The following is a 21544-nucleotide window of genomic DNA, read 5'->3' on the forward strand; positions in this document are numbered from 1 at the left end:
ATATAGTAATAAGCAAAGACCACAAGCAAAGGAAAAAACTAACATCAAAGCCTCTCTCCTCAATTTCAGCTTGACCAACAACAGCAGCCAAACCCATTATGCCCAACACTCTCTCTTCTGCAGCAGTGAGGGTTTGTCTGCTGCTTGGACCACCACCAGTACCAGAAGCTGCATAATGTAATCCCAAGGCCTTTTTTTTTGTTTTAGTTTTCCAATCTGCCCACACCTGAACATATTTAGTCTGTTAATTTTTGTAATGGATGTTTTCATCTATAATTGTCTAGTTTATGAAGTAAGATGACTGTTGTATGTACTCCATCTTGTAGAATACTAAATGTTGATAATAGGAAACCAAATAATATTTTACAGAAGTTTGTGTCACAATCTAACTTTTTTCCATTTGTCCACTGGCTTTGTTACTCCTCCACCAAGCGAGTTAAGCAGCTCTCCTAGTTCCTGCCACAGTCGGTCAGCTTTTATTCGACCTTGGAGACCTTGCTGCGGCCTTGTTAAATCGCCATGGCTAAAACATAAGTTAAAACTATTTCAGAGAAACAAAGGGTCTTTAAGTAAAAAGCCAAACACAATTTTTTTGTTTGTTTTTTACGTATTCGTGTCGCGTATCACGTCATTGTTTATGTTTCAAACTTTCAAGTGCTAGAGTATGATAAATTTTCAAAAACCAAAGGAAGATATTTACGAAACAACTAATAATTTACGTACCTTTCCATGAATTCCAGTAAAGCTGCGAACTGATCGTGATCTATATTCCATCCTATAAAGTACTTCATTTTTAAGATTTTATTTTATCTAGGACAACAAGCAATTGCATAATAAAAGTTTACCAGCGCCTTTATCTACATAAATATTAAGCGGGTGGAGTGACATCCAGTAACATAATAATAATAAACCTATTAATATAGGAAGAACTTTACCTTAATTCGGTTACGCATAAAACACTTAATAAGTGAATAACAATTTCTTCTTCTTCAATTCAAAATCAATAACGACGCTGCGACTTTAGACGTTAGTTTGATGTTTGTAAAAACGCTCATCATAGACTAAAGTATCAGTTTTTTCTAAAGAGGTTGTAGAATGAACGTTTTACTCAGTCGTGTCAACTTGGCTACCAATTTAAAATGACTTACGCCGATCCGTTAACGATTGTAGAAAGACGTTCGATACGAAACGTTTGTAACTTGGCTAGGCCTTCTGTAAGTATTACTATACTCTGTGGTCTGTGACTTGATCTAGAAGCACAGATTATTAATTTCATTTTTAAAACTCATCCCACCCTGCATATAGATTATACAGAACATAAAGATATATATATATATATATATCACATACTTGTATGTGATATTGATATGATGTATTTTAAAAAATATCTAACTTTAAATTGTATTCTTAAGCCAATTAACAATTTTTTAGTTCAATTTATAATCTTATGAATTATATAACTAACATATTATTTACAATTTTTTTTTAATTTACATATATATTTTGTCTCATTAATGTCTATTAATAATTGATAATAAGAGTTGACCTAAAGGTTGTAAATACCAGGTCATAAAATCCCAAAAAAAGCCTACAAAAAAGCAGTTCAAGTTTTAGGTTATGTGTCAAATAGCGGCTTCAATATAGCGGCGTTTGTTTTGTTTGCCGCACTTAATATTTCATCGTTTTACCCGTAATAAACTTATATTTAACACAGAATGGACGGCGATTTATACGACGAATTCGGTAATTATATTGGGCCGGACCTTGACTCCGACTCTGATGATGAGCAGAGTGTTTATGGACAAGATAATCGTGATGCTGACGAAGATGCTATGGAAGAAGATGAGGATGCAGACGCTGAACCTGAAGCTGCTCCTATGTCTGTCGTTCTCCATGAAGATAAACGGTAACATTTATATGATTCTCACAGTGAATTTATCGATTGACTGTACTCTGATTGTTTCATACAAGAGTTCGTTTAATCATAACACATTTATCTCTATTTGATCTTGAGTAGGCCATCACATAAATTACGGACCCCGGACTAAAAGTCAAAAACCCCAGACATTTGAGTGAAATAAAACATTTTAACCCTACAATTACACGACGCAAATTAAAACGTTATCATACAATTTTTTTTATTTATAGAGAACCAATTTATTTTAATTAATTGCTGTGTCGTTACTAGACACCCTACAAACTAGGACAAATCCGGGGGAACCCGAACGGATAGCAGCTCTAATTTTGAGCGATAACTTAATAATACTTGGAAACTTAATAAATGAATAGCTTTACATTAATTGTGATTTTAGTCATTTTCACTTTTTAAATGTTGTAATTTTTCTTTTAAATCTGCTTATATTCAACATATAACAGTTAGACGAAAATAAAAGCATTAGGTAAGTATTTATTAAAAATATAAAAGTAAGAAGTAAAAAAATTAAGTTACTTGTAATACTAAGACTGAATGAATAGTAATAACTAATTTTAATAATAGATAAATTGATAATAAATTAAACAAGAAAAATCACAATTCTAGATATTACCCACAAGCAGTAGAAGTGTATGGTCCAGATGTAGAAACTGTAGTCCAAGAAGAAGATACACAGGCATTAGACAAACCCCTCATTGAGCCTGTTAAGCACAAGAAGTTCCAAATGCAGGAGCAACATCTGCCAGATACTACATATGATATGGAGTATTTAGCCGATATGCTTGATAACACAAATTTGATAAGAAATGTGACCCTGATGGGGCATTTACATAATGGTTTGTATTTAACACATTAATATTTGATGTATGAAATAAAAGAAAACCAAATGCTTATTTAGAAAAATTACAGAAGGATAGTACAAAAAAAAAAAAAAAAAAAATTTAAGCTTGCATTGCAGCTAAGTAAATAAGTTATCTGCTTTAAGTTTTTTACTGTACTTAAATTAAATAATTACAATTGTTTAAGTGTAAAATTTGTTAATTGTATAGCAGCAACTCTTATCTCGTTCAGATTTACTCATGGCTACTTGGCACTAGCTGATTTTAATAAACAATTTCAGGAAAAACTTCTTTCGTGGATTGTCTTATTCGGCAGACGCATCCCGGCACAGTTAACAATGAGACAACAATACCAATGCGTTATACTGACACATTATTCGTTGAGCAGGAGCGTGGAGTGTCAATCAAATCAATGCCTGTTACCTTGCTTTTAAAAGATGTCAAGGGAAAGTCGCACTTATTAAACATAATGGATACACCGGGGCATGTCAATTTTAGTGATGAGGTTACAGCTGCTCTAAGAATTTCAGATGGTGAGTTTCATAATTTTAAAACATTTGTTTATGACGTCACTGACAACATAAATGTTACAAATGTTTGATGATGAGTGGGTTGTCACAGTAATTCGCTGTTACACTAGTGATCATCCAGTTGATTCTGACTCAAGATAAATGTTTGTATGAACAATACCGAATTTTGTTGAGATATGGGCATTTTTGTTTACACTATATATTCTGATATATAAAATTCTCGTGTCGCGGTGTTTGTAGTTAAACTCCTCCGAAATGGCTTGACCGATTCTCATGAAATTTTGTGTGCATATCGGGTAGGTCTGAGAATCGAACAACATCTATTTTTCATCCCCCTAAATTTTAATGGTAGTCCACCCCTATTTTATATATTTATTAATATATAATAAATTATTAATTTTTTATTTTATTATCATTTGGTGTTGTAAAATACATACAACCCTAAATTTTCACCCTTCTACCACCAACCCCTACTTTTAAATAGCATTCAGCGGGCAAGACAACGTTTGCCGAGTCAGCTAGTATATATATATACTTCCTGGCGCCTGACTCACCATGCCATTCTATTGGAGGCCATTTGCTATTATTCATATTATTTTTGTAATAAATTTAGTTTTTTTTTAGTTAATATGTCATTATAAACATAATATTCATAATAATTTATTTTTTATGTATAATTTTTTCGACTAGTGTTATTATTTTATTCTTACTTTAAGGTGCCGTACTGTTTGTCGACGCAGCAGAAGGGATAATGTTAAACACAGAACGCCTCCTCCGCCATGCTGTTCAGGAACGAGTTCCTCTAACTCTGTGTATAAACAAGATTGACAGACTCATATTAGAACTGAAGCTTCCCCCCGCAGACGCGTATTACAAGCTACGTCATATAATCGATGAGTTGAATGCAATGTTTGAAACTAATCAACCACAAGACAATCCAGAGGAACCAGCGACTATCTTTTCTCCATTATTAGGTAAATATAAAAATTTTATTAATAAGAAGTGTTGATAAATATCAGAGGGAAAGTAATGAGAGATAGTTTTAATTGGACATTAAAAAACTTATCACCCGGCAATATATGTCCATCAATTAAATAATTTTTACATCAAATATATTATTTTATAGCAAGTAAATCAATTAATTACTAATGCTAACATTACAAATATGTATTTCGAAAAATTCCATCAATATTTGCTTTTATTTTATTTTATTTTTAAATTTTATCGATAGATGGTGTGTATCACGTGGTTGGTTTTAATTTAATTAAGATCTGACAAGTACTTTTCGAGTTATATCTAATAATGCGTACTTACTTAACTGTTATTCGACAACCTACGTTTTATTATACCGCATAACTTTACACTGGGTGTACCGATTTTGATGATTCTTATTTAAATCGAAAGCTGATTTTTGCCATGTTGTCCCATTTAAATTTGATCGAAAACTAATAGTCATCAATCTCGATCTTTTTGAGTGATATTCGATAACGTGTATTTACTACGTCTTACTTAGTAGTAAAACTAAGATTACAGCTGTTAGTAACTAAACTATTACAAACTTATTATACAAGGATAGACACGTGATTTATTATGGGGACTAAAGACCAACATTAAAAAACATTGAACATTTATAGGGCGGAGAATATCACAAGGATATCGTATATAGGACGGAAGGTAATTTTATGGAAATGATATAAATCCTCATACAAATAAACGACATTATTCATCACAAGTATTTTTTTTTTTTCGAACAAAATTGATCTCGTCTTTTACTTCATCTATGATCTCGTCATAATTTGATTTCAATGAAATAGCTTTGGGAACTCCGCAACGAACTAATCATAGATTATACACTTATATACTGGTATAGATACGCCACTCAGAAATTAAAATTGATGTATCACGACCTCCCCCACTAACAGATGGCGTGCACATTCAATTTTATTTCTATAATAATACTACAGGTGGCGCTGTTTATTTATTTTTTACCAGATTGATTATTATTTAAATAATATACTGTATATACTTTTCACACTTTTTCCACTTATTTATTAATACAAACAGTTCGTATTAATAAATTGGTGGAAATAGTGTGAAAAGTATTTCATATTTATCATTAACTTTTATCAAAAAGTAACAAGTATGTACATTAAGAATATTTTCTATTTTTTTTTTGTGTTAAGTATTAAAAATTTGATTTCAAATTAATTCTATTTTACCTAATATTAACAGATAATCGAGGGTTTAAAAATAAAACACCAGTACCATATAGAATTTATAAAACTGTTGTTTATTTTCATCTTTTATTATAATAATCGGATGCTTGTTTTTTAACATGATCATTCCTATCAAAATTTCAAAATTTTCATTGGTTTAACTTCTCTGTATGAGGATATTCCCATTTGGGAAAGCGATGTAAGGGTCCTGAAAATTTTTAATATTCTTAAAATATTGCTTTATACATAAAAGTGATACTAAAGAGACATAATAATGAATTCTAAATGCAATGAAAGGAATAAAAAGAGTTAATTATTACTTCTATTTTATTAAGGGTGTGATTTAAACAGTTCGCAAAGTATTTGTATCATTGTTAGCAAAAAAATATTACTGATTAGCTAGTACAATTGAGCAACAACATATAGTCAGCAAATATTTCTAAATCCGTCTGCAATTTGTATTGTCTCTGAACAGTTATAGTATTTTTTTTTTTTTTTTTGTGGCTGAATATATGTAAAAGCAGCAATGAGTGACCCATGTGCTGGTAATATAAGCCTTTAAGATAATTATGCCTACTGAAATAGTATGCCAAAAAATACCTAACTGCAAAATTAAATTAGAAAAACAAAAATTCGAAAGAAAGGGATCCCTATTCAGTAATATTGGGATAGTGTCATATATATAGCTTTATTTTCCACCCACTTTTAACGAACACTGCTGATTTTGAAAAAAAAAACGTAATCTATTTTTATTGCTAACCAAAATTTAAATATGAATGCCAATCAATCTTGCTCCGACAAATAATTATTTTGCAGTATGACTGTTTTTTTTGTAGATACATAATAAGACAAGCTGCTTGCTTATGTTTGAATTACTAACTATTATTATGATTTTATAAAGAAAAAAATTTTGCAGCCTGATTTTATTATTACTGAAAAAATCCTTGTATGCTTGCCAAATGATTTATAGGTTGTTTTTCTTGCTAACCAAATTTTAAAATGGCATACAAATTAATTACTTCTTTTATAATTTTTTTTACTAAGTCGAATAGAGAAGAAAAGAGTAATCTTGGTATAATACTTAATGTCTAAATACTGCTTTGAAACGTTTCTTTAAATAATTTGAATACTCACCATCAATATCACATTTGAAATAACATTTTAATTCAGCTGATTTCGGCATTTTAAAATACTTAATCAAAATTGCAAAAATTGTAATCCGTGTAATAAAGAGCAAAGTTAACAGTCATGCAATCAGTCCGGGGTCCAAATAACAATCCAGGTGATGTCGTAACACGTAGAAGATCAAAAAGTCCGTAAACAAGCCAAAACGTAGGGAATAACACAATAAAATTAAAATCACAACGAACACTGAACAAACACAAATAAACGAGTGATTCAAAATTCAAATATGGCCGACTAATGCACGATGGGCCTCAATAATATTGCCACGGCAAAAAATATTGGAGATAAATTAAAATATACTTATATTTTATAATATATTTTTTTATACCTATGAATCGTACAAAACATGTTTGATTGATTATTTAAATTAATTATATTTGCAAAAATTCTAGACTCTACTGCTGCTACTGCCATCTATTTTTGGCACATTAATCTATCACCCCGAACTCACCCTCCTCCTCTAAGAGATGGCGTTAGTTTGTATGAATATTTTTGAATTACGATATTGTATGAGAGTTTCACACCCCTGGAACTAATGATCACAAAAAAAATGAAAAGGTGATTTTATTGCATTATTATTAGATAGGCATATGAATCCTTACGAATGAAAAATACTTAACCAACAAGGAAAATTTATGAAGATAAACTTTCTCGTTTATAGTATTTAATTTCGACTCATAATTTAGGAGATATTATAAAAATCAAATGAAATGTCGCGCTGCGCACCGGTGCTAGTCGCCCGAGTTGCACGGTAATTGTTTAAAAACATTTTAGTATGTTTCGTCTTCAAGTTAACGCGGGTGAAATCGCGGGCACAGCTAGTAATTATATATAATGTTTAGTAATAATGTAACTATTAGGTATATGGTCTGAATATTAAATTATCCGTTTTAGCCTTGGAAAAATTAAAGTTCTGTTGTCAAAGACTATTGTACTTCTATAATAATAAACAAATGAGTATTTAGTTTTCGTGTGTAAGTCAAATAGTGTGTGTAATGTTTTTTTTTTATTGATTTCATGTATTTTATGCATAATAAAAAAAAAAATATTAGCATTCTGCATACCTCTATATAAACTATCACTCATCACTTCAGCCTACCGCAGTCCACTGCTGGACATAAGCCTCCGCAAGTTCGCGTCAAAAATGAACGTGAACTTATGTTTTTTGCCCATAGTCACCACGCTGGGCAGGCAGGTTGGTGACTGCAGGGCTGGCTTTGTCGCACCGAAGACGCCCCTTTTTCGGCCTGTCTATTTCAAAACCAGCATATAAATTTATATAAAACTATACGTTTGCGAAATTTCGTACTTCTCCGTCGCGCCATTTTCGTAAAAAGGGATACAAAGTTTTTGCTTCACATATTAACCCATATGTGCTCACCGCCCCATTTTTAAAACGGCAGGTTATTTATTTTCTGTGTCGAACTAAAACTGTGGTTTGATTATTGAATGGTACTGTTCGCTTTGTTTACATTTTGACATTATAAAAAAAAAAAAACGAAAAGTTGCTGGCGCCATTTTTTCTGTTTATTGGAAGAATAGAAAGTGCAAGTGTGGTGTTCACGATGGCGGGAATAAAAAGTAAGTTTATTTTTTATTTATTTATAAGTAAAACCGTGTAAAGCAGTTTTTTTATATGTATTATTTTATATTTGATTAGTTTTGTGATAAAAATCAATTCTTTCGGTTGAGATTTAGTTTTTTAGAGGCATTATTTATAGCGCCCCATTATTGGGGCGCTGGGCACGTACTTGCATGTTGATTTCAAACTTCATAGTATATGTGTTATATTTTATTTACATTGTTTATAGCAACTGCCAGTTATATTGGTACTTTATATGTTATACTTTTATATTTATTATGTTGTTTTAGGTTGAGTTTGGCAGAAATTATCGACTTATTGGAGACGGAAGATGAGGACACTATCTACACATAGCCCAGCAACCAAATGTTGACGAGAGACTGCGATAGTGAAGAAGTAAATACGCTTGTAGGTAATATCAATCACCTGACAGGCAATCAACTACGAGCCGAGGCGCTGCTTGTATCGAGCCGAGGCGCTGCTTGTATGTGTGTGCAAATTGGGTTCACTTTTACAAAGATAAGTTATGGAAGTGGACTCGATTGATGACGACAAGATATCCCTATCGGCAGATACATCCACTTCTGCGCCAAAAAGAGGTAGTACAGGTAACACTAATCCCGATCTAGGTGTTGGAGGATCTGTCATTACGAACTTGGCGGCCAAATTGCCTACAGATTTTCGAGTTCATGTTTACATAGACAATTTCTTTACATCGTTTAGATTGCTTATCGCTTTGAAGGATTTTGGTCACCAGGGGACATGAACAATACGGGCCAAAGGGTCGAAAATGCGCTGCTGGAGTCAATCGACGACATAAAGAAAAAACAGCGAGGGAGCTATGATCAACACGCCTGATGTTTCATCAAATCATTGATGAAACATCAGGCGTGTCCCTAGTGCGATACAACGTCAGTAACGTCGTTACCGTAGCTTCGAGCTGTGAAGGTGTTTCTCCAGTTGGATCCGCAAGCGATGGTCAAGTGCTGTAAAAGAACCCTCGATTTAACAGCCCTTTTGTGTTCAAATGTATAATCAATATATGGGCGGAGTAGATCGTCTAGATCAAAATATAGGCTGCTACCGCAATAGCATAAATAAAAAAAGTGGTATTATTCTGATGTGTGGATGTGTATAGATGTTCTTAGATGTAATAAAAATTTCTTTACAACCTCTATAACAGTTATTTTATAATATTACTCTTTAAAATAAATGCAATTGAAAAAATTAAGGAGTGGTTATAGACGTGATCTGCCGTGCTCAGCGCCCCAAAATTGGGGCGGTGAAAATGTCCAAAACGGCATATTTTTTTTATTTAATTTTCAGAATACCTTTATTTTTATGCTTATTGGACTTAGAATATAACGAAAAAAATATCAGTTTTTACGAAAAAAAAAGTTGAGCACATATGGGTTAATATATAAATACTAGCTGACCCCGCAAACGTTGCTTTGCCATATATCTTATTAACCCTCTTAATCCCCCCCCCCCCTTATATCTTAGGGGTATGAAAAATAGATGTTGGCCGATTCTCAGACCTACCCGATATGCCCACATAATTTTATTAAAATCGGTCGAGCCGTTTCGGAGGAGTTCAATGTTTACACCATGACACGAGAATTTTATATATTAGATAAAATTTTAGCTATCTTTATTGAACAAAGAAACATAAATTCATATTCTCATTAAAGTTTTTAAACTCTCTCTAGGCAATGTCTGCTTTGCTTCATCATTGTACGACGTTTGCTTCACACTGGAATCATTTGCTGCCATGTATGCTAACGCACACGACAGTGGTCTCCGAGCGTCCGATATGGCTGCATGGTTATGGGGCGACGTGTATTTCAACGCCAAGACTAGACGATTCACAAAGAAACAGCCTCATGCGTCCGCACAGAGAAGCTTTGTTGAATTTATATTGGAGCCGTTGTACAAGATTTTTGCACAGGTATGTCAAAAAAAAATTGATTATAAGTATATACATACTACACTGCATGTATCTTTCAAGTAGTATTGTGTTTCCTTGTTGAGTAAGGTTGCTAGAGCTACTAGCTTCTGGTGTTGTTGGCGTAGATTATAGCAATCACTTACCAGTAGGTGAGTTGTACTATTTTTGCCGCACTAATCGTATAAATAAATATATGAAGCTCATATCTAATAGATATTATATTTATTTATAATATTTACTCATGTTACTTATTACCATTTTTTTTTTAATTTTTATATCACTAGGTCGACAAAAGCTTATAGACGTCTGCAACACCAGAAGCATCGCAAGCGCGTTGCCGACCCCATCCCCAATCCCCCCCCAAGGACCTCTGGTCACCTTACTCACCAACAGGAACACAATACTGCTTGAAAACAGTATTATTTAGCTGTGATCGTCTGTGAGGTCGAGGTACTACACCAGTCGGGCTGCTCTATATTTTGAGCAGGAAATTTCTGCTGTGCCCTACGTCGTGAACTACTAATAATAATCATTACTTTATTTTATAAGTAGGAATATGGAAGAGCGGGGCATCCTGACACAGGTAAAACACTTTGAAAGGATGTCCAAACAACGGTTTCATGTAATGTAAACGTTGTTCTATTTTTTTTTTAAATTACTTTTTAGGTGGTTGGTGATGTGGATGACACTTTACCGGCAGTATTAGATGAGTTGGGCATTAAGCTTACTAAGCAGGAATCTAAGTTGAATGTACGTCCACTGTTGCGGCTAGTTTGTAGTCGATTCTTCGGAGATTTCTGGTAAATTTTACAATTTCATATATATTTTTATACAAATATTCTAGAAAAGTGATTTTGAATAAAATTGTATTTTAATTTTTAAATCTAAAATATATTTTACGGCCTCGATTTTATTTTATCGAATATTGAATATTCCATAAGTATTATTACAAAAGTAGTAACGATAGCAATCATAATGCTGCTCGCTATATACTGTGTACATAACCGAATACGGTCGAATTGAATAACTCCTTTTTTTGAAGTCGGTTAAAAACAATCACATTGTCACCGTTTTGTTAGCTACAATTCGTTTCTGCCAGATTTGCGCGTCAAATTAGTTATTCATTGTGGAACATTTGAACGAATAAGGAGTAAAAAAAACGATTTTAAATTTAGAACGTAGCTAAAAGTGCTATTGAGGTGACAAAAACGATTTTGAATTTAGAAAGCAGCTAAAGTGCTAGTGAGATAACAAAAAACAATTTTAAATTTAGAATTAAGCTATAAGCGCCAGTGAGTGCATGTGTGTGCGTGCTCGCAGCGGGTTCGTGGGCATGTGCGTGCGGCACGTGCCGTCCCCGCTGGCGGCGGCGCCGCGCAAGGTGGCGCACGCGTGGCGCGGCGCGGGCGGCGCGCTGCGCGACAGCATGGCGGCCTGCGACCAGGCCGGCCACCTCGTCGCGCACACCACCAAGATGTACCCCACGGATGACTGCACCTTCTTCTTGGTACGACCTCTTATAAATATTATTTGTACCCTTTTCCGGTCACCACGCATCCACTCATACCTTTTCCGCTGACTCTGACATCCCTAGCTCACAACCGACAATCCCAAACATCAGTCAATCAGTCTCGATACAACATCCATTCCCGGCGGCTGTCTTAATCAATAATTCTACTTTTAGTTACTAAATCCTTTTTTTTAAAACACAACTACGTCGAGGCTCGTTACAAACCTCTCACCTATTAGCTAGCAGGCCTATTCGATTTTGTCTGTTTCGTTTTTTTCTCGTTAAAATATAGACTATGTGTGGTGTGGTGACTAATTATTAGTAATAACGTAGCGATTTCCTGGTAAAAGAATTTTTTAAATAGGTTTAGTTTTCGATGATTCATCTCTAGGCTGTGTGGCTACGGCATTAACGGATATAGCCACCCCTTCTCTTCCCGTGGGTGTCGTAAGAGGCGACTAAGCGATAACATAGTTCCACTACCACCTTGGAACTTAAAAAGCCGACCGATGGCGGCATAACTATCCAATTACTGACTTTGAAATACACAGCCCGAAGACGGGCAGCAGCGTCTTGGGTACGACAAAGCCAGCCTTACGGTCACCAACCCGTTTGCCCAGCGTGGTGACTATGGGCAAAATACATGAGTTCTTGAGACTTGTGGAGGCCTATGTCTAAGAGTGGACTGCGATAGGCTAAAATGATGATGATGATGAGGTGATATAAAAAAATTTTGATCACCAAATTTTAATACGGATATGACTAGTTTTGGATGAAGACCATCTAGAATTTAAAAATTTTTACCCAAAATTTTTAGAAGTATTAGATAAACTTTGGGACATCCTTTCAAACTAAGTCTAATACTATATTTAAGTTAATTTAATTACAATTTTAACATTATAGGATGAAACATTAAAAAATAAATGCTTATTATAACTACAGCTTTCTTTCAAACATTGTCATAGATAGAATTGTGAAAAAGCGAACATAAAAAGTTTTGAAAGCTACTTACTGATGATATATTTGTACTCAAGCGGTTAACATTGAGGTGAGTCTCTGTACCGCTGCACCAAACCGATTATCCAGTAAGCTAATACAAAGAACTTTGAATGCAACAGGTGCTGGCTCGCATCATGTCGGGCACGCTGTACGCGGGCCAGAGCGTGCGCGTGCTGGGCGAGAACTACAGCGCGCAGGACGAGGAGGACTCGCGCGTCATGAACGTGGGCCGTCTGTGGCTATATGAGGCGCGCTACAAGGTACGCACGATCGTTGCTCCGATTATAGAAGATTTTATTATAATAATACAATCAAAAACAACTGACACGTGCACACACACGCACACGTGCACACGCACGCACAAGTGCACACACACGCACACGTGCTCACGCACGCACAGGTGCACACGCACGCACACGTGCACACACAAACACGCACACGTGCCCATGCGCGCCTTGCCTTAATGTGCCTTATGCTTAAAGCTTATTATTTAACGCTGTTAAATACAAATACTTACTAAATAATTTAGTAATAAATAAATACTTATTTACAGGTTGAGCTAAACCGAGTACCTGCTGGCTGTTGGGCGCTTATCGAAGGAATCGACCAGCCGATAGTGAAGACTTGTACACTGGTATCAGCCGATGAAGATGAAGAGCTGCACACATTCAAACCTCTCCGCTTCAACACACAGGCGGTTGTGAAAATTGCCGTGGAGCCTGTGAACCCTTCTGAACTGCCAAAGATGTTAGATGGATTGAGAAAGGTAAGGCAAATTATGGTGGATAAAATTTTGTAATTTTTTGATGATTTGTGGAAAATTTAATATCAATGAAGTTTGTCAGAAAAAATTATAGATCTAGAAAAGATTAAGGCTTTTATTAAACTTCCTTCAATTAGAAAACGATCTAGTCGGGAATAGGTTTTTTAAACAATGTACCTACAGTAGTACTAAAGCCTAGAAAAATCTAAAAGGTTTGCCAAAAATTGTCTTCTAATGTTTACGTAATTTTTGCTAATAATGAAACAACTTTTTTTTGTATTTTATCGCAGCTTATTAATAAGGTTTTACATATCCGATGCTTTGGATACTTTACAGCAACCATGGTCACGAGAGGCCGGGAGGTTTGCCATTACCACAAACTACGTGTTGTTTGAATTACTTTTTAGACTGGTTGAAGTTACTGGTACCCGTTCTACCGCTGTTGAGACTTAAGACGATTGCCATTCAAACTTAGCAAAAAGTTCTTTCTTCATATTTTGTCCTTAGCCTGTTGCTAGCGAGGCGGGGGTGGTGAGGACTTCACGAAATTTCTGACAGATGCGTGCGGAGGGGGGGGGGGCTTATTTATAGTCTGTAATGATGAAATTAAACTAAAAGTGGTTGGTACAGGTGAACAAGTCGTACCCGGTGCTGTCGACGCGCGTGGAGGAGAGCGGCGAGCACGTGGTGCTGGGCACCGGCGAGCTGTACCTCGACTGCGTCATGCACGACCTGCGCAACATGTACTCCGAGATCGACATCAAAGGTTCTTTTTTTTTTATGTCACTAGGTCGGCAAACAAGCGTACGGCTCACCTGATGGTAAGCGATTACCGTAGCTTATAGACGCCTGCAACACCAGAAGCATCGCAAGCGCGTTGCCAACCCAATCCCCAATCCCCCCAGGAGCTCTGGTCACCTTACTCATCAACAGGAACACAATAATGCTTGAAAACAGTATTATTTTGCTCTGATCTTCTGTAAGGTCGAGGTACTACCCCAGTCGGGCTGCTCCATATTTTGAGCAGGAAATTCCTGCTGTGCCCTACCTCAGTTGGGTTCACACGCTTCCGCCTTTAATGTCCCACTGCTGGCCATAGGTCTCATTCCCCATGTAGGAGAACGATCAGAGCTAAATCCACCACGCCGTTCTAATCCGGGTTGGCGGATATATTCCCTATTATGAGTAACGATCGCTATCAGGTATACATGATAACAACCGGGACAGCCAGCTTAACGTTCTCTTCGAAGCACGGTGGGGAGATCCACGAGGTGTAACAACCAGACTGGAAATAAATATTTGTATAGATAAATATCCACTCCAAGCGGCAATCGAACCCGCGATCATCGATGATTAGGCGCCGCCGACACGGCACACGTACCATTACACCAGAGTGCTACCTTTATATTTTAGAAATTTAACAGATTGGAATAAAAAAAGAATACGGAGCTTATGAAAAATAGTACTGCTAGAAAAAAAAAATAACGACAGTAATACCTAAAATGATACAGGAAGCTTAGAACTATTGAAGTATTTGAAATAATGGATAAGACGAAGAATAATGGATATCTTATTTAAAATGAATTGTATTCTAAATGATGCAAATAATTCAATGTAACCTTATGTAGTACTTAAGTTAGTGAATAAAAATTGTATGATAATTGCATGCATATGTATTAAAACAAAACAAAATCTTCCGAATTTAAATTTTTGAGTCAAGAGTAGTAGGAGGAAAGGCTAAATAAGAAAAAGAGAATTCTTATTTCAAGATCCCATTTGTTGTATATTCTGGTCTTGATCAAATGGTATGGGAGTTTTTCCATAATAAATATCTAACCTGCAGTTGCGGATCCAGTGGTATCATTCTGCGAGACGGTCGTGGAGACGTCCTCGCTCAAGTGCTTCGCGGAGACCCCCAACAAGCGCAACAAGCTGACGATGATAGCGGAGCCGCTGGAGCGCGGCCTCGCCGAGGACATTGAGTCGGGCGCCGTCTGCGTCACGTGGGACCGGAGGAGGCTCGGGGAGTTCTTCCAGACCAAGTAATATATATATATATGTATATATTATTTAATACATAATATTTTATAACCGATTATACTTTAAAGTTAAGATTGAAATAAACATCACTTAGTAGCTATCAAATTACCAGTAAAGTGCAAGACTCGAGAGTTGATTGTTACTTTTCTCATACTATCGTCTATTGTTTCTATTGTCCATTATTCTAATTTATGATTAATGATCCTTGTTCATTGTTTTACAATTATGATGCTCCTCCACCCCAATGTAATGTTAGTTAGTTGGTAAAAAGCAGTCTGTCGCAAGAGTGTTACGATAATTCGTAGCTAATAGTAGTGAGCCCTAAGCTATCTCTATAAGTCCACATTATAAATATAATTCGATACAAGACGTCACACTGATCGCTTGCGTTTGAGAAACCGACCAGTCCACGCCTCTAAGGCAAAATTGTCGGTTTACCTACCTAGTACCTATACCTGATTATAGTGGATTATGATTTGTAATAATAAGTCTTTGTTATACTACTTTTGCTACAATATCGTGAAGGACCTCAGCCATCGCTGCCGCCGTCATATATATATTTTCTTTTTTAATATAAGTAGAGTGTTAAATTAGGATTTGGCCTGCCTGGTGGTGAGTTGATACCGTTGTATGTGGGCACATGTGACATCAGAAATATTAAAGTGCGGTTATCTTTTACTTCCGAGTTCCGACCCTACCCGGGAGTATATCGCTTATAACTTGTTCACTGTGAAATTGTGTACCGAAGTAATATATGCATTGTGGATAATTGACGTCGTCGAGTTTTAGTTGACTGAAAGATCGAATTTAAGACTAGAGGGAACTCGAACTCGAACTCTCGAACCCATTTGGTTTTGATAAAAATGTCCATACTGTACTATCACACACTATTTAATATAATTTATTAATAATGAAAACATTCTGGGAGCTAATGTAATTTTAAAATTAATTTTACAAAACCATCCTGACTACGACGGTGAATTTTATAGAAATAAATAAACTTTTTACACTCGACAGTCCATCGCGGAACAGGCATTCTGTTAAACACACTCCTCACAACATAAACCCAGACTACGAGAAACGAGTATAGCCTGTACAAACGTTTGGACAGCCATTGTAATAGCATTATTATGTTTCATTTAGATACGATTGGGACTTGTTAGCGGCTCGTTCCATCTGGGCCTTCGGTCCCGACGCGACGGGGCCCAACATCCTCGTAGACGACACGCTGCCATCTGAAGTTGATAAGAATCTTCTGGCTTCTGTTAAAGATAGTATCGTACAAGGTAAAGTATAATTAAATAGGCTGTAAATAATACGTCTAAATTCTAGTTTTTACTATAATTTGGTTGAGTAGCGAGTAATTTAATGTCTGAAATAGTAGCTATACTGATAAACTTTTAATTGTTCGATCCTTAATCATTTTAAGTAATAGAAGTAGAGGACATTTTGTTGATATTAATTCGATAGGCTTGGCTAATACCAAAGCTTTGAACTTATTGGTAGTGATGTTTAAGTAGGTCTCAATGTGCCCAAAAAAAGTCATTGCCTGAACTATATTACGCGGTAATGATTTTACATTCATATATAGACAGGCGTATCTAAAAAAAAGTAATTTTTGGAACGAAGTTCCTTACGGCAGGCTTGACATTTGGCTGGGCGAGCGAACTGAAAAAAATGTGATACTAAAACCGTAAGAAAAATATATAACGGAAGTGACGTAATATCAGTCACACGACTGTATAATATGACTTTTGTAAAACTAAAATATTACTAGTAAACTTTTTTAAATTATTTATGTAATTTTATACTGTTGACAAAAATAAAAAAAGCCATGTTTTTTTTTAATTAAAAAAATCAAGAACTAGAAACTATATATAAAATTCAACATTTTTTTTCAACTTGTGTTGCTTCTATACTATCCGAAGGAAACTTCGTTCCTACCTGGTGTCCCATGACACCACATAATTTTTTTTTATTGGACGACGGTTCCGAACCTATAGTCTGCAATTTCAGCTCGCACTGGTCCGTTTTTTTTTTTTTGAAGTAAAACTTCTTTACGCGCGCTTAACTTTTGGAGTAAGCTGGTGAATGCGTGACGAGAGCGTTACGAAAAGTCTGATCGGGTGAGGCGAACGGAAGTTGAGAGGGACATATAAGTTAGTGAAGACAGAAAGAGAAAGAGAGTTACGTTTCGTAAGTTTTACTTCGTCTTTTTTTTAAATATCTGTTTGAAACGTCCACAGGTTTCCAATGGGGGACGAGAGAGGGTCCACTGTGCGAAGAGCCGATTCGTAACGTGAAGTTCAAGATACTGGACGCGGTCATCGCACAGGAGCCGCTTCACCGAGGCGGCGGGCAGATCATACCGACGGCTAGACGGGTAATTATGTTGCCTTTTTATTCTTAAGAAAATATAGCCTAAATAAACACAGTTGGATATAATGGAAAAAAACATGAAATTAGAGCACTTGTACTATATACGTAATACATACAACATAAGTTTGTGATTTGGTTTTAGAAATCAATTAGGTATTTTATTTATATGTAAACCTAAAAACCTTTTTTTACCATAACAATTGTTTCAATTTTACTTATTTTTATCATAGCATAAATTGACGTTTTATGTTTATATGGGCAAAACACATGAGTTCACGTTATTTTTGGCGTAAACATGTGGAGGCCTATGTCCAGCAGTGGACTGTATAGGCTGTAATGATGAAATGTTTATATGCACTCTGTTTACTAACCAGTATATACTCTGTATAGCTTGATTTAACTATAGCACTTTTAAATGGCAACATTAAAAAAATGCCATAAAGGTATAAACGCATGATCTTTGTAATAATACCGTGTATAAACGAAATGCATTATACATTAAAAAAAAAATCTTATGGCTTGTTTATTGACGACGGCAGCTGTAGGCTATAAAACTTTATACATAGGTTACTATTATAAAAAACGTAGGTTATATAAAAAACAAAAAAAAAAACTAACGGATATTTGTTTCAAAGGTGGCTTATTCCGCATTCCTGATGGCCACTCCTCGTCTGATGGAGCCCTATTTATTCGTGGAGGTGCAGGCGCCGGCCGATTGTGTATCTGCTGTATATACAGTTTTGGCGAAACGCAGAGGTAAAGGAAATATGTTTTTCTACTTTTTTACTAATAAGAATAAAGAAAATGTAATCAAATTAAATGCAACATCAACATCCTTTTTATCTTCTTTTTCGTCATTACTATTGTTAGTTTTGAGAGTTATAGTAATCATTATGTAATGGTGTTAACAAGAAACTACTTAAACTAATAAATTATTAAAACTATCCTTACTTTTGAATTCTAAATCATATTTTTATTCCTATTGCAATGCCTTTGTTTTAAGACAATATAGATATGTATCTCAAAGTTTAGACATTGTAGGTTTTTCCTACAACATTGAGCATAAAATGTATTTTAAATAAATTTTTCTCTTAAATTGGAGCCGTATAGTTCGCGTCATGTAAAAAGAACGCTGGCCTTGAAGCTGCGCAGAAGCGATTTATCGGTCTATTTGGTGGTATAGGGGTAGGGGACGGGAGTGTTTATCACGTGTCGCATGCTTGCCGGTGTGCTATTGGTTGAACAGTTCGACGTCGACTCAAAATATTATCGCGCACAAAAGTTTTAAATTACGAAATAGTTTTACATAGAGAAGTGAGAAAAATTATTTATAATATATAATTCGCGTCATGTAAAAAGAACGCTGGTTGTCAAAATGCGCAAAGGATATTTACAGTGTTGCCAACTCTTGACAAAACTTTTTCGTACTGTCCATTTTTTGGAACAGTCTTATTTGGTAAACAAACCACTGTCAATCGTAATTCACGTTTTTTCCGTATTTATCACTCACTTTCACAACACATTAGCATACGGACACTAGTAAAAATCCATTTACTATTTATTTCCCCAAAAAAATCAATTTATCATTTTAAACACATAAAAACTATTAAGATACGAATATCGAGAGTACAGGTAATTAATATTTTTGAATACGATATTTCAATCAATAAAAAATTTGTTATTGCTTTTGTTTGAAAAAAAAAAAATGTAATTTTGTAAAGTGATAATTATTATACTTATTTAGTCCGAATTATTCGCACTGGTATTTCTAGTATTTTTTAATGTACCTACCAATAACCATTACACTAAGCAGCGAGTGAAAGCCTAATTAAAAAATAAAACAGTAGTACTTTTGTGCGCGAGTATACCCATGCGCAGACGCACCCCCTCCAGTTTCTTTCAGCGTTCTTTTTACATGAAGCGAACGATACCTACTAATCGACATGATAGTAAATCCAAATAAACCACTAGATCTGTGTGTCATCGGTCATGTTACCACTGGTTAACTTTGGCTTCCGGTATATACATATATAATTATATGACATTTGTGTGTCGTATGGTACAGGTCACGTGACCCAGGACGCGCCGGTGCCGGGCTCGCCGCTGTACACGATCAAGGCGTTCGTGCCCGCCATCGACTCGTTCGGCTTCGAGACGGACCTGCGCACGCACACGCAGGGCCAGGCCTTCTGCCTGCAGGTGTTCCACCACTGGCAGATCGTGCCCGGGGACCCGCTCGACAAGAGCATCGTCATCCGGTAAATCATCACCTTCCGCCATCGGGACACTAGGCGCGGTCGATCGTTCCATCTTTATGTCATCGATATGCCTTCTATGGCTCTACTTTCCTGATGCACACAGCTAAGGAATGGAACTCTTTGCCCACGTCTGTGTTTCCCGAACGATACAATCTGGGTGCCTTCAAGGCCAGAGTGAATAGGCTGTTATTAGGCAGGCATGCTCCACCTTCGACCGCATCGTCACTTAACATCAGGTGAGATTGTGGTCAAATGCCTGCCTATTTGACATAAAAAAAAACATATTACTTACTAGCTGACCAGACACGTCGTCCTGTCTCGTGAATGGTCATGTCATGGGTATGTCAGTTTAAACGGTAGTTACGTTTTTGTAATTTTCTAATTTTCGGCACAATATTATTCTTAATTTTTTCATTATGTAAAAAAGTTTTACAAAGTATTAGAAATTTTTTGAAAAATTGCGGCAAGACTTAGTCCAGCCATTCTCGAGATATGCGCTTAGCAACGCATCATTTATATTTACATAGGGAAAATAAACTCCTTAACATGCCCACATATCATGCATCAGTTTACCATTTCGATGAATATCCTGTGTTAGGTATCCAGTGACACACACAAGACAAACAAATGCTGAAACTATGACGAACATTTGTTTGGTGTTATTAATTATAAGTTCGTCTTATACGCTCTTCTTACCTTTACCATAAATATTGAACTTTATTTTTTATATTTCAGACCCCTAGAGCCGCAACCGGCTACGCATTTGGCGCGTGAATTTATGATCAAGACACGAAGGAGAAAAGGCTTGAGCGAAGATGTATCCATCAACAAGTTCTTCGACGACCCTATGTTGTTGGAGCTCGCTAGACAGGATGTACAATTTAATTAATTTGTGTATTTAAATATAAGAAAAAAAAAAAATTAAACTTATTTTTTTAGTAACCTTTGGTTTTCTTAACACTCCTAATTATGAAAGTGAAATATTCTTAGAAGCAGCGTTATCAATTACTATCTACAGTGTACATTTTATGGTTTTACATACCAATAAAAATTCGTTGTTAGCGTATCCGTATAGCGTGGAGGGGAACTCGCACGTTCGTTTTTCCAACAGCCCAGTGGCAGCCGGAATTGCCTCGTGCTGCTGCTCGCTCATAGGCATACGAGCAGTTTAGGAGGAGCACGATAATGATTGCCCCCTATGACGAGCTCCGACTGCCTTGGGTGGAACGAGGCACGGGAAGAGCAGCGGATGCGCTTGCGCAAGTGATCCCGTAGCTCCACAAACTTCGTGTCGAAGACGGCCATCGCAGGGGTCTTAGTAGATAAGAATCCCACCTTACCCGGTTCTACACCACGAGCCGG

At 35.9% G+C, this 21544-nt stretch overlaps 1 protein-coding gene and 2 long non-coding RNA genes across 3 annotated transcripts; 1 reads left to right on the forward strand and 2 right to left on the reverse strand.

Annotated features, from left to right (window-relative positions):
* Window positions 1-207: 207 nt before the first annotated feature.
* LOC123666486 lies at window positions 208-749 on the reverse strand. The gene is made up of 3 exons (XR_006745251.1): window positions 724-749; window positions 391-523; window positions 208-226 (listed from the first exon to the last, which is right to left on the reverse strand). It is a non-coding gene; the product is annotated as an uncharacterized LOC123666486 (long non-coding RNA).
* An 874-nt stretch (window positions 750-1623) lies between these two features.
* LOC123666463 (116 kDa U5 small nuclear ribonucleoprotein component) lies at window positions 1624-21124 on the forward strand. The gene is made up of 16 exons (XM_045600558.1): window positions 1624-1906; window positions 2540-2769; window positions 3054-3305; window positions 4019-4276; window positions 9995-10233; window positions 10900-11033; window positions 11554-11740; window positions 12862-13002; window positions 13296-13508; window positions 14136-14271; window positions 15349-15547; window positions 16689-16831; window positions 17792-17928; window positions 18560-18680; window positions 19990-20182; window positions 20918-21124. Exons 1-16 carry the CDS (start codon window positions 1716-1718, stop codon window positions 21069-21071), a joined length of 2928 nt encoding a protein of 975 aa, XP_045456514.1. The 5' UTR covers window positions 1624-1715; the 3' UTR covers window positions 21072-21124.
* Window positions 5572-7146, reverse strand: LOC123666482. Its single transcript, XR_006745250.1, has 2 exons — window positions 6653-7146; window positions 5572-5726 (listed from the first exon to the last, which is right to left on the reverse strand). It is a non-coding gene; the product is annotated as an uncharacterized LOC123666482 (long non-coding RNA).
* Window positions 21125-21544: the final 420 nt, after the last annotated feature.

This window comes from Melitaea cinxia, chromosome 2 (genome assembly GCF_905220565.1).
Source record: "Melitaea cinxia chromosome 2, ilMelCinx1.1, whole genome shotgun sequence".
Classification (NCBI taxonomy): domain Eukaryota; kingdom Metazoa; phylum Arthropoda; class Insecta; order Lepidoptera; family Nymphalidae; genus Melitaea; species Melitaea cinxia.

Excerpts from the sequence above, each read along its gene's own strand:
- LOC123666463 (XM_045600558.1), top strand. The coding sequence starts at position 1,716 with ATGGACGGCGATTTATACGACGAATTCGGTAATTATATTGGGCCGGAC. Across the intron at positions 16,832-17,791 it reads TAAAGATAGTATCGTACAAG|GTTTCCAATGGGGGACGAGA; the intron begins GTAAAGTATAAT and ends AAACGTCCACAG. Across the intron at positions 17,929-18,559 it reads TCATACCGACGGCTAGACGG|GTGGCTTATTCCGCATTCCT; the intron begins GTAATTATGTTG and ends TTTGTTTCAAAG.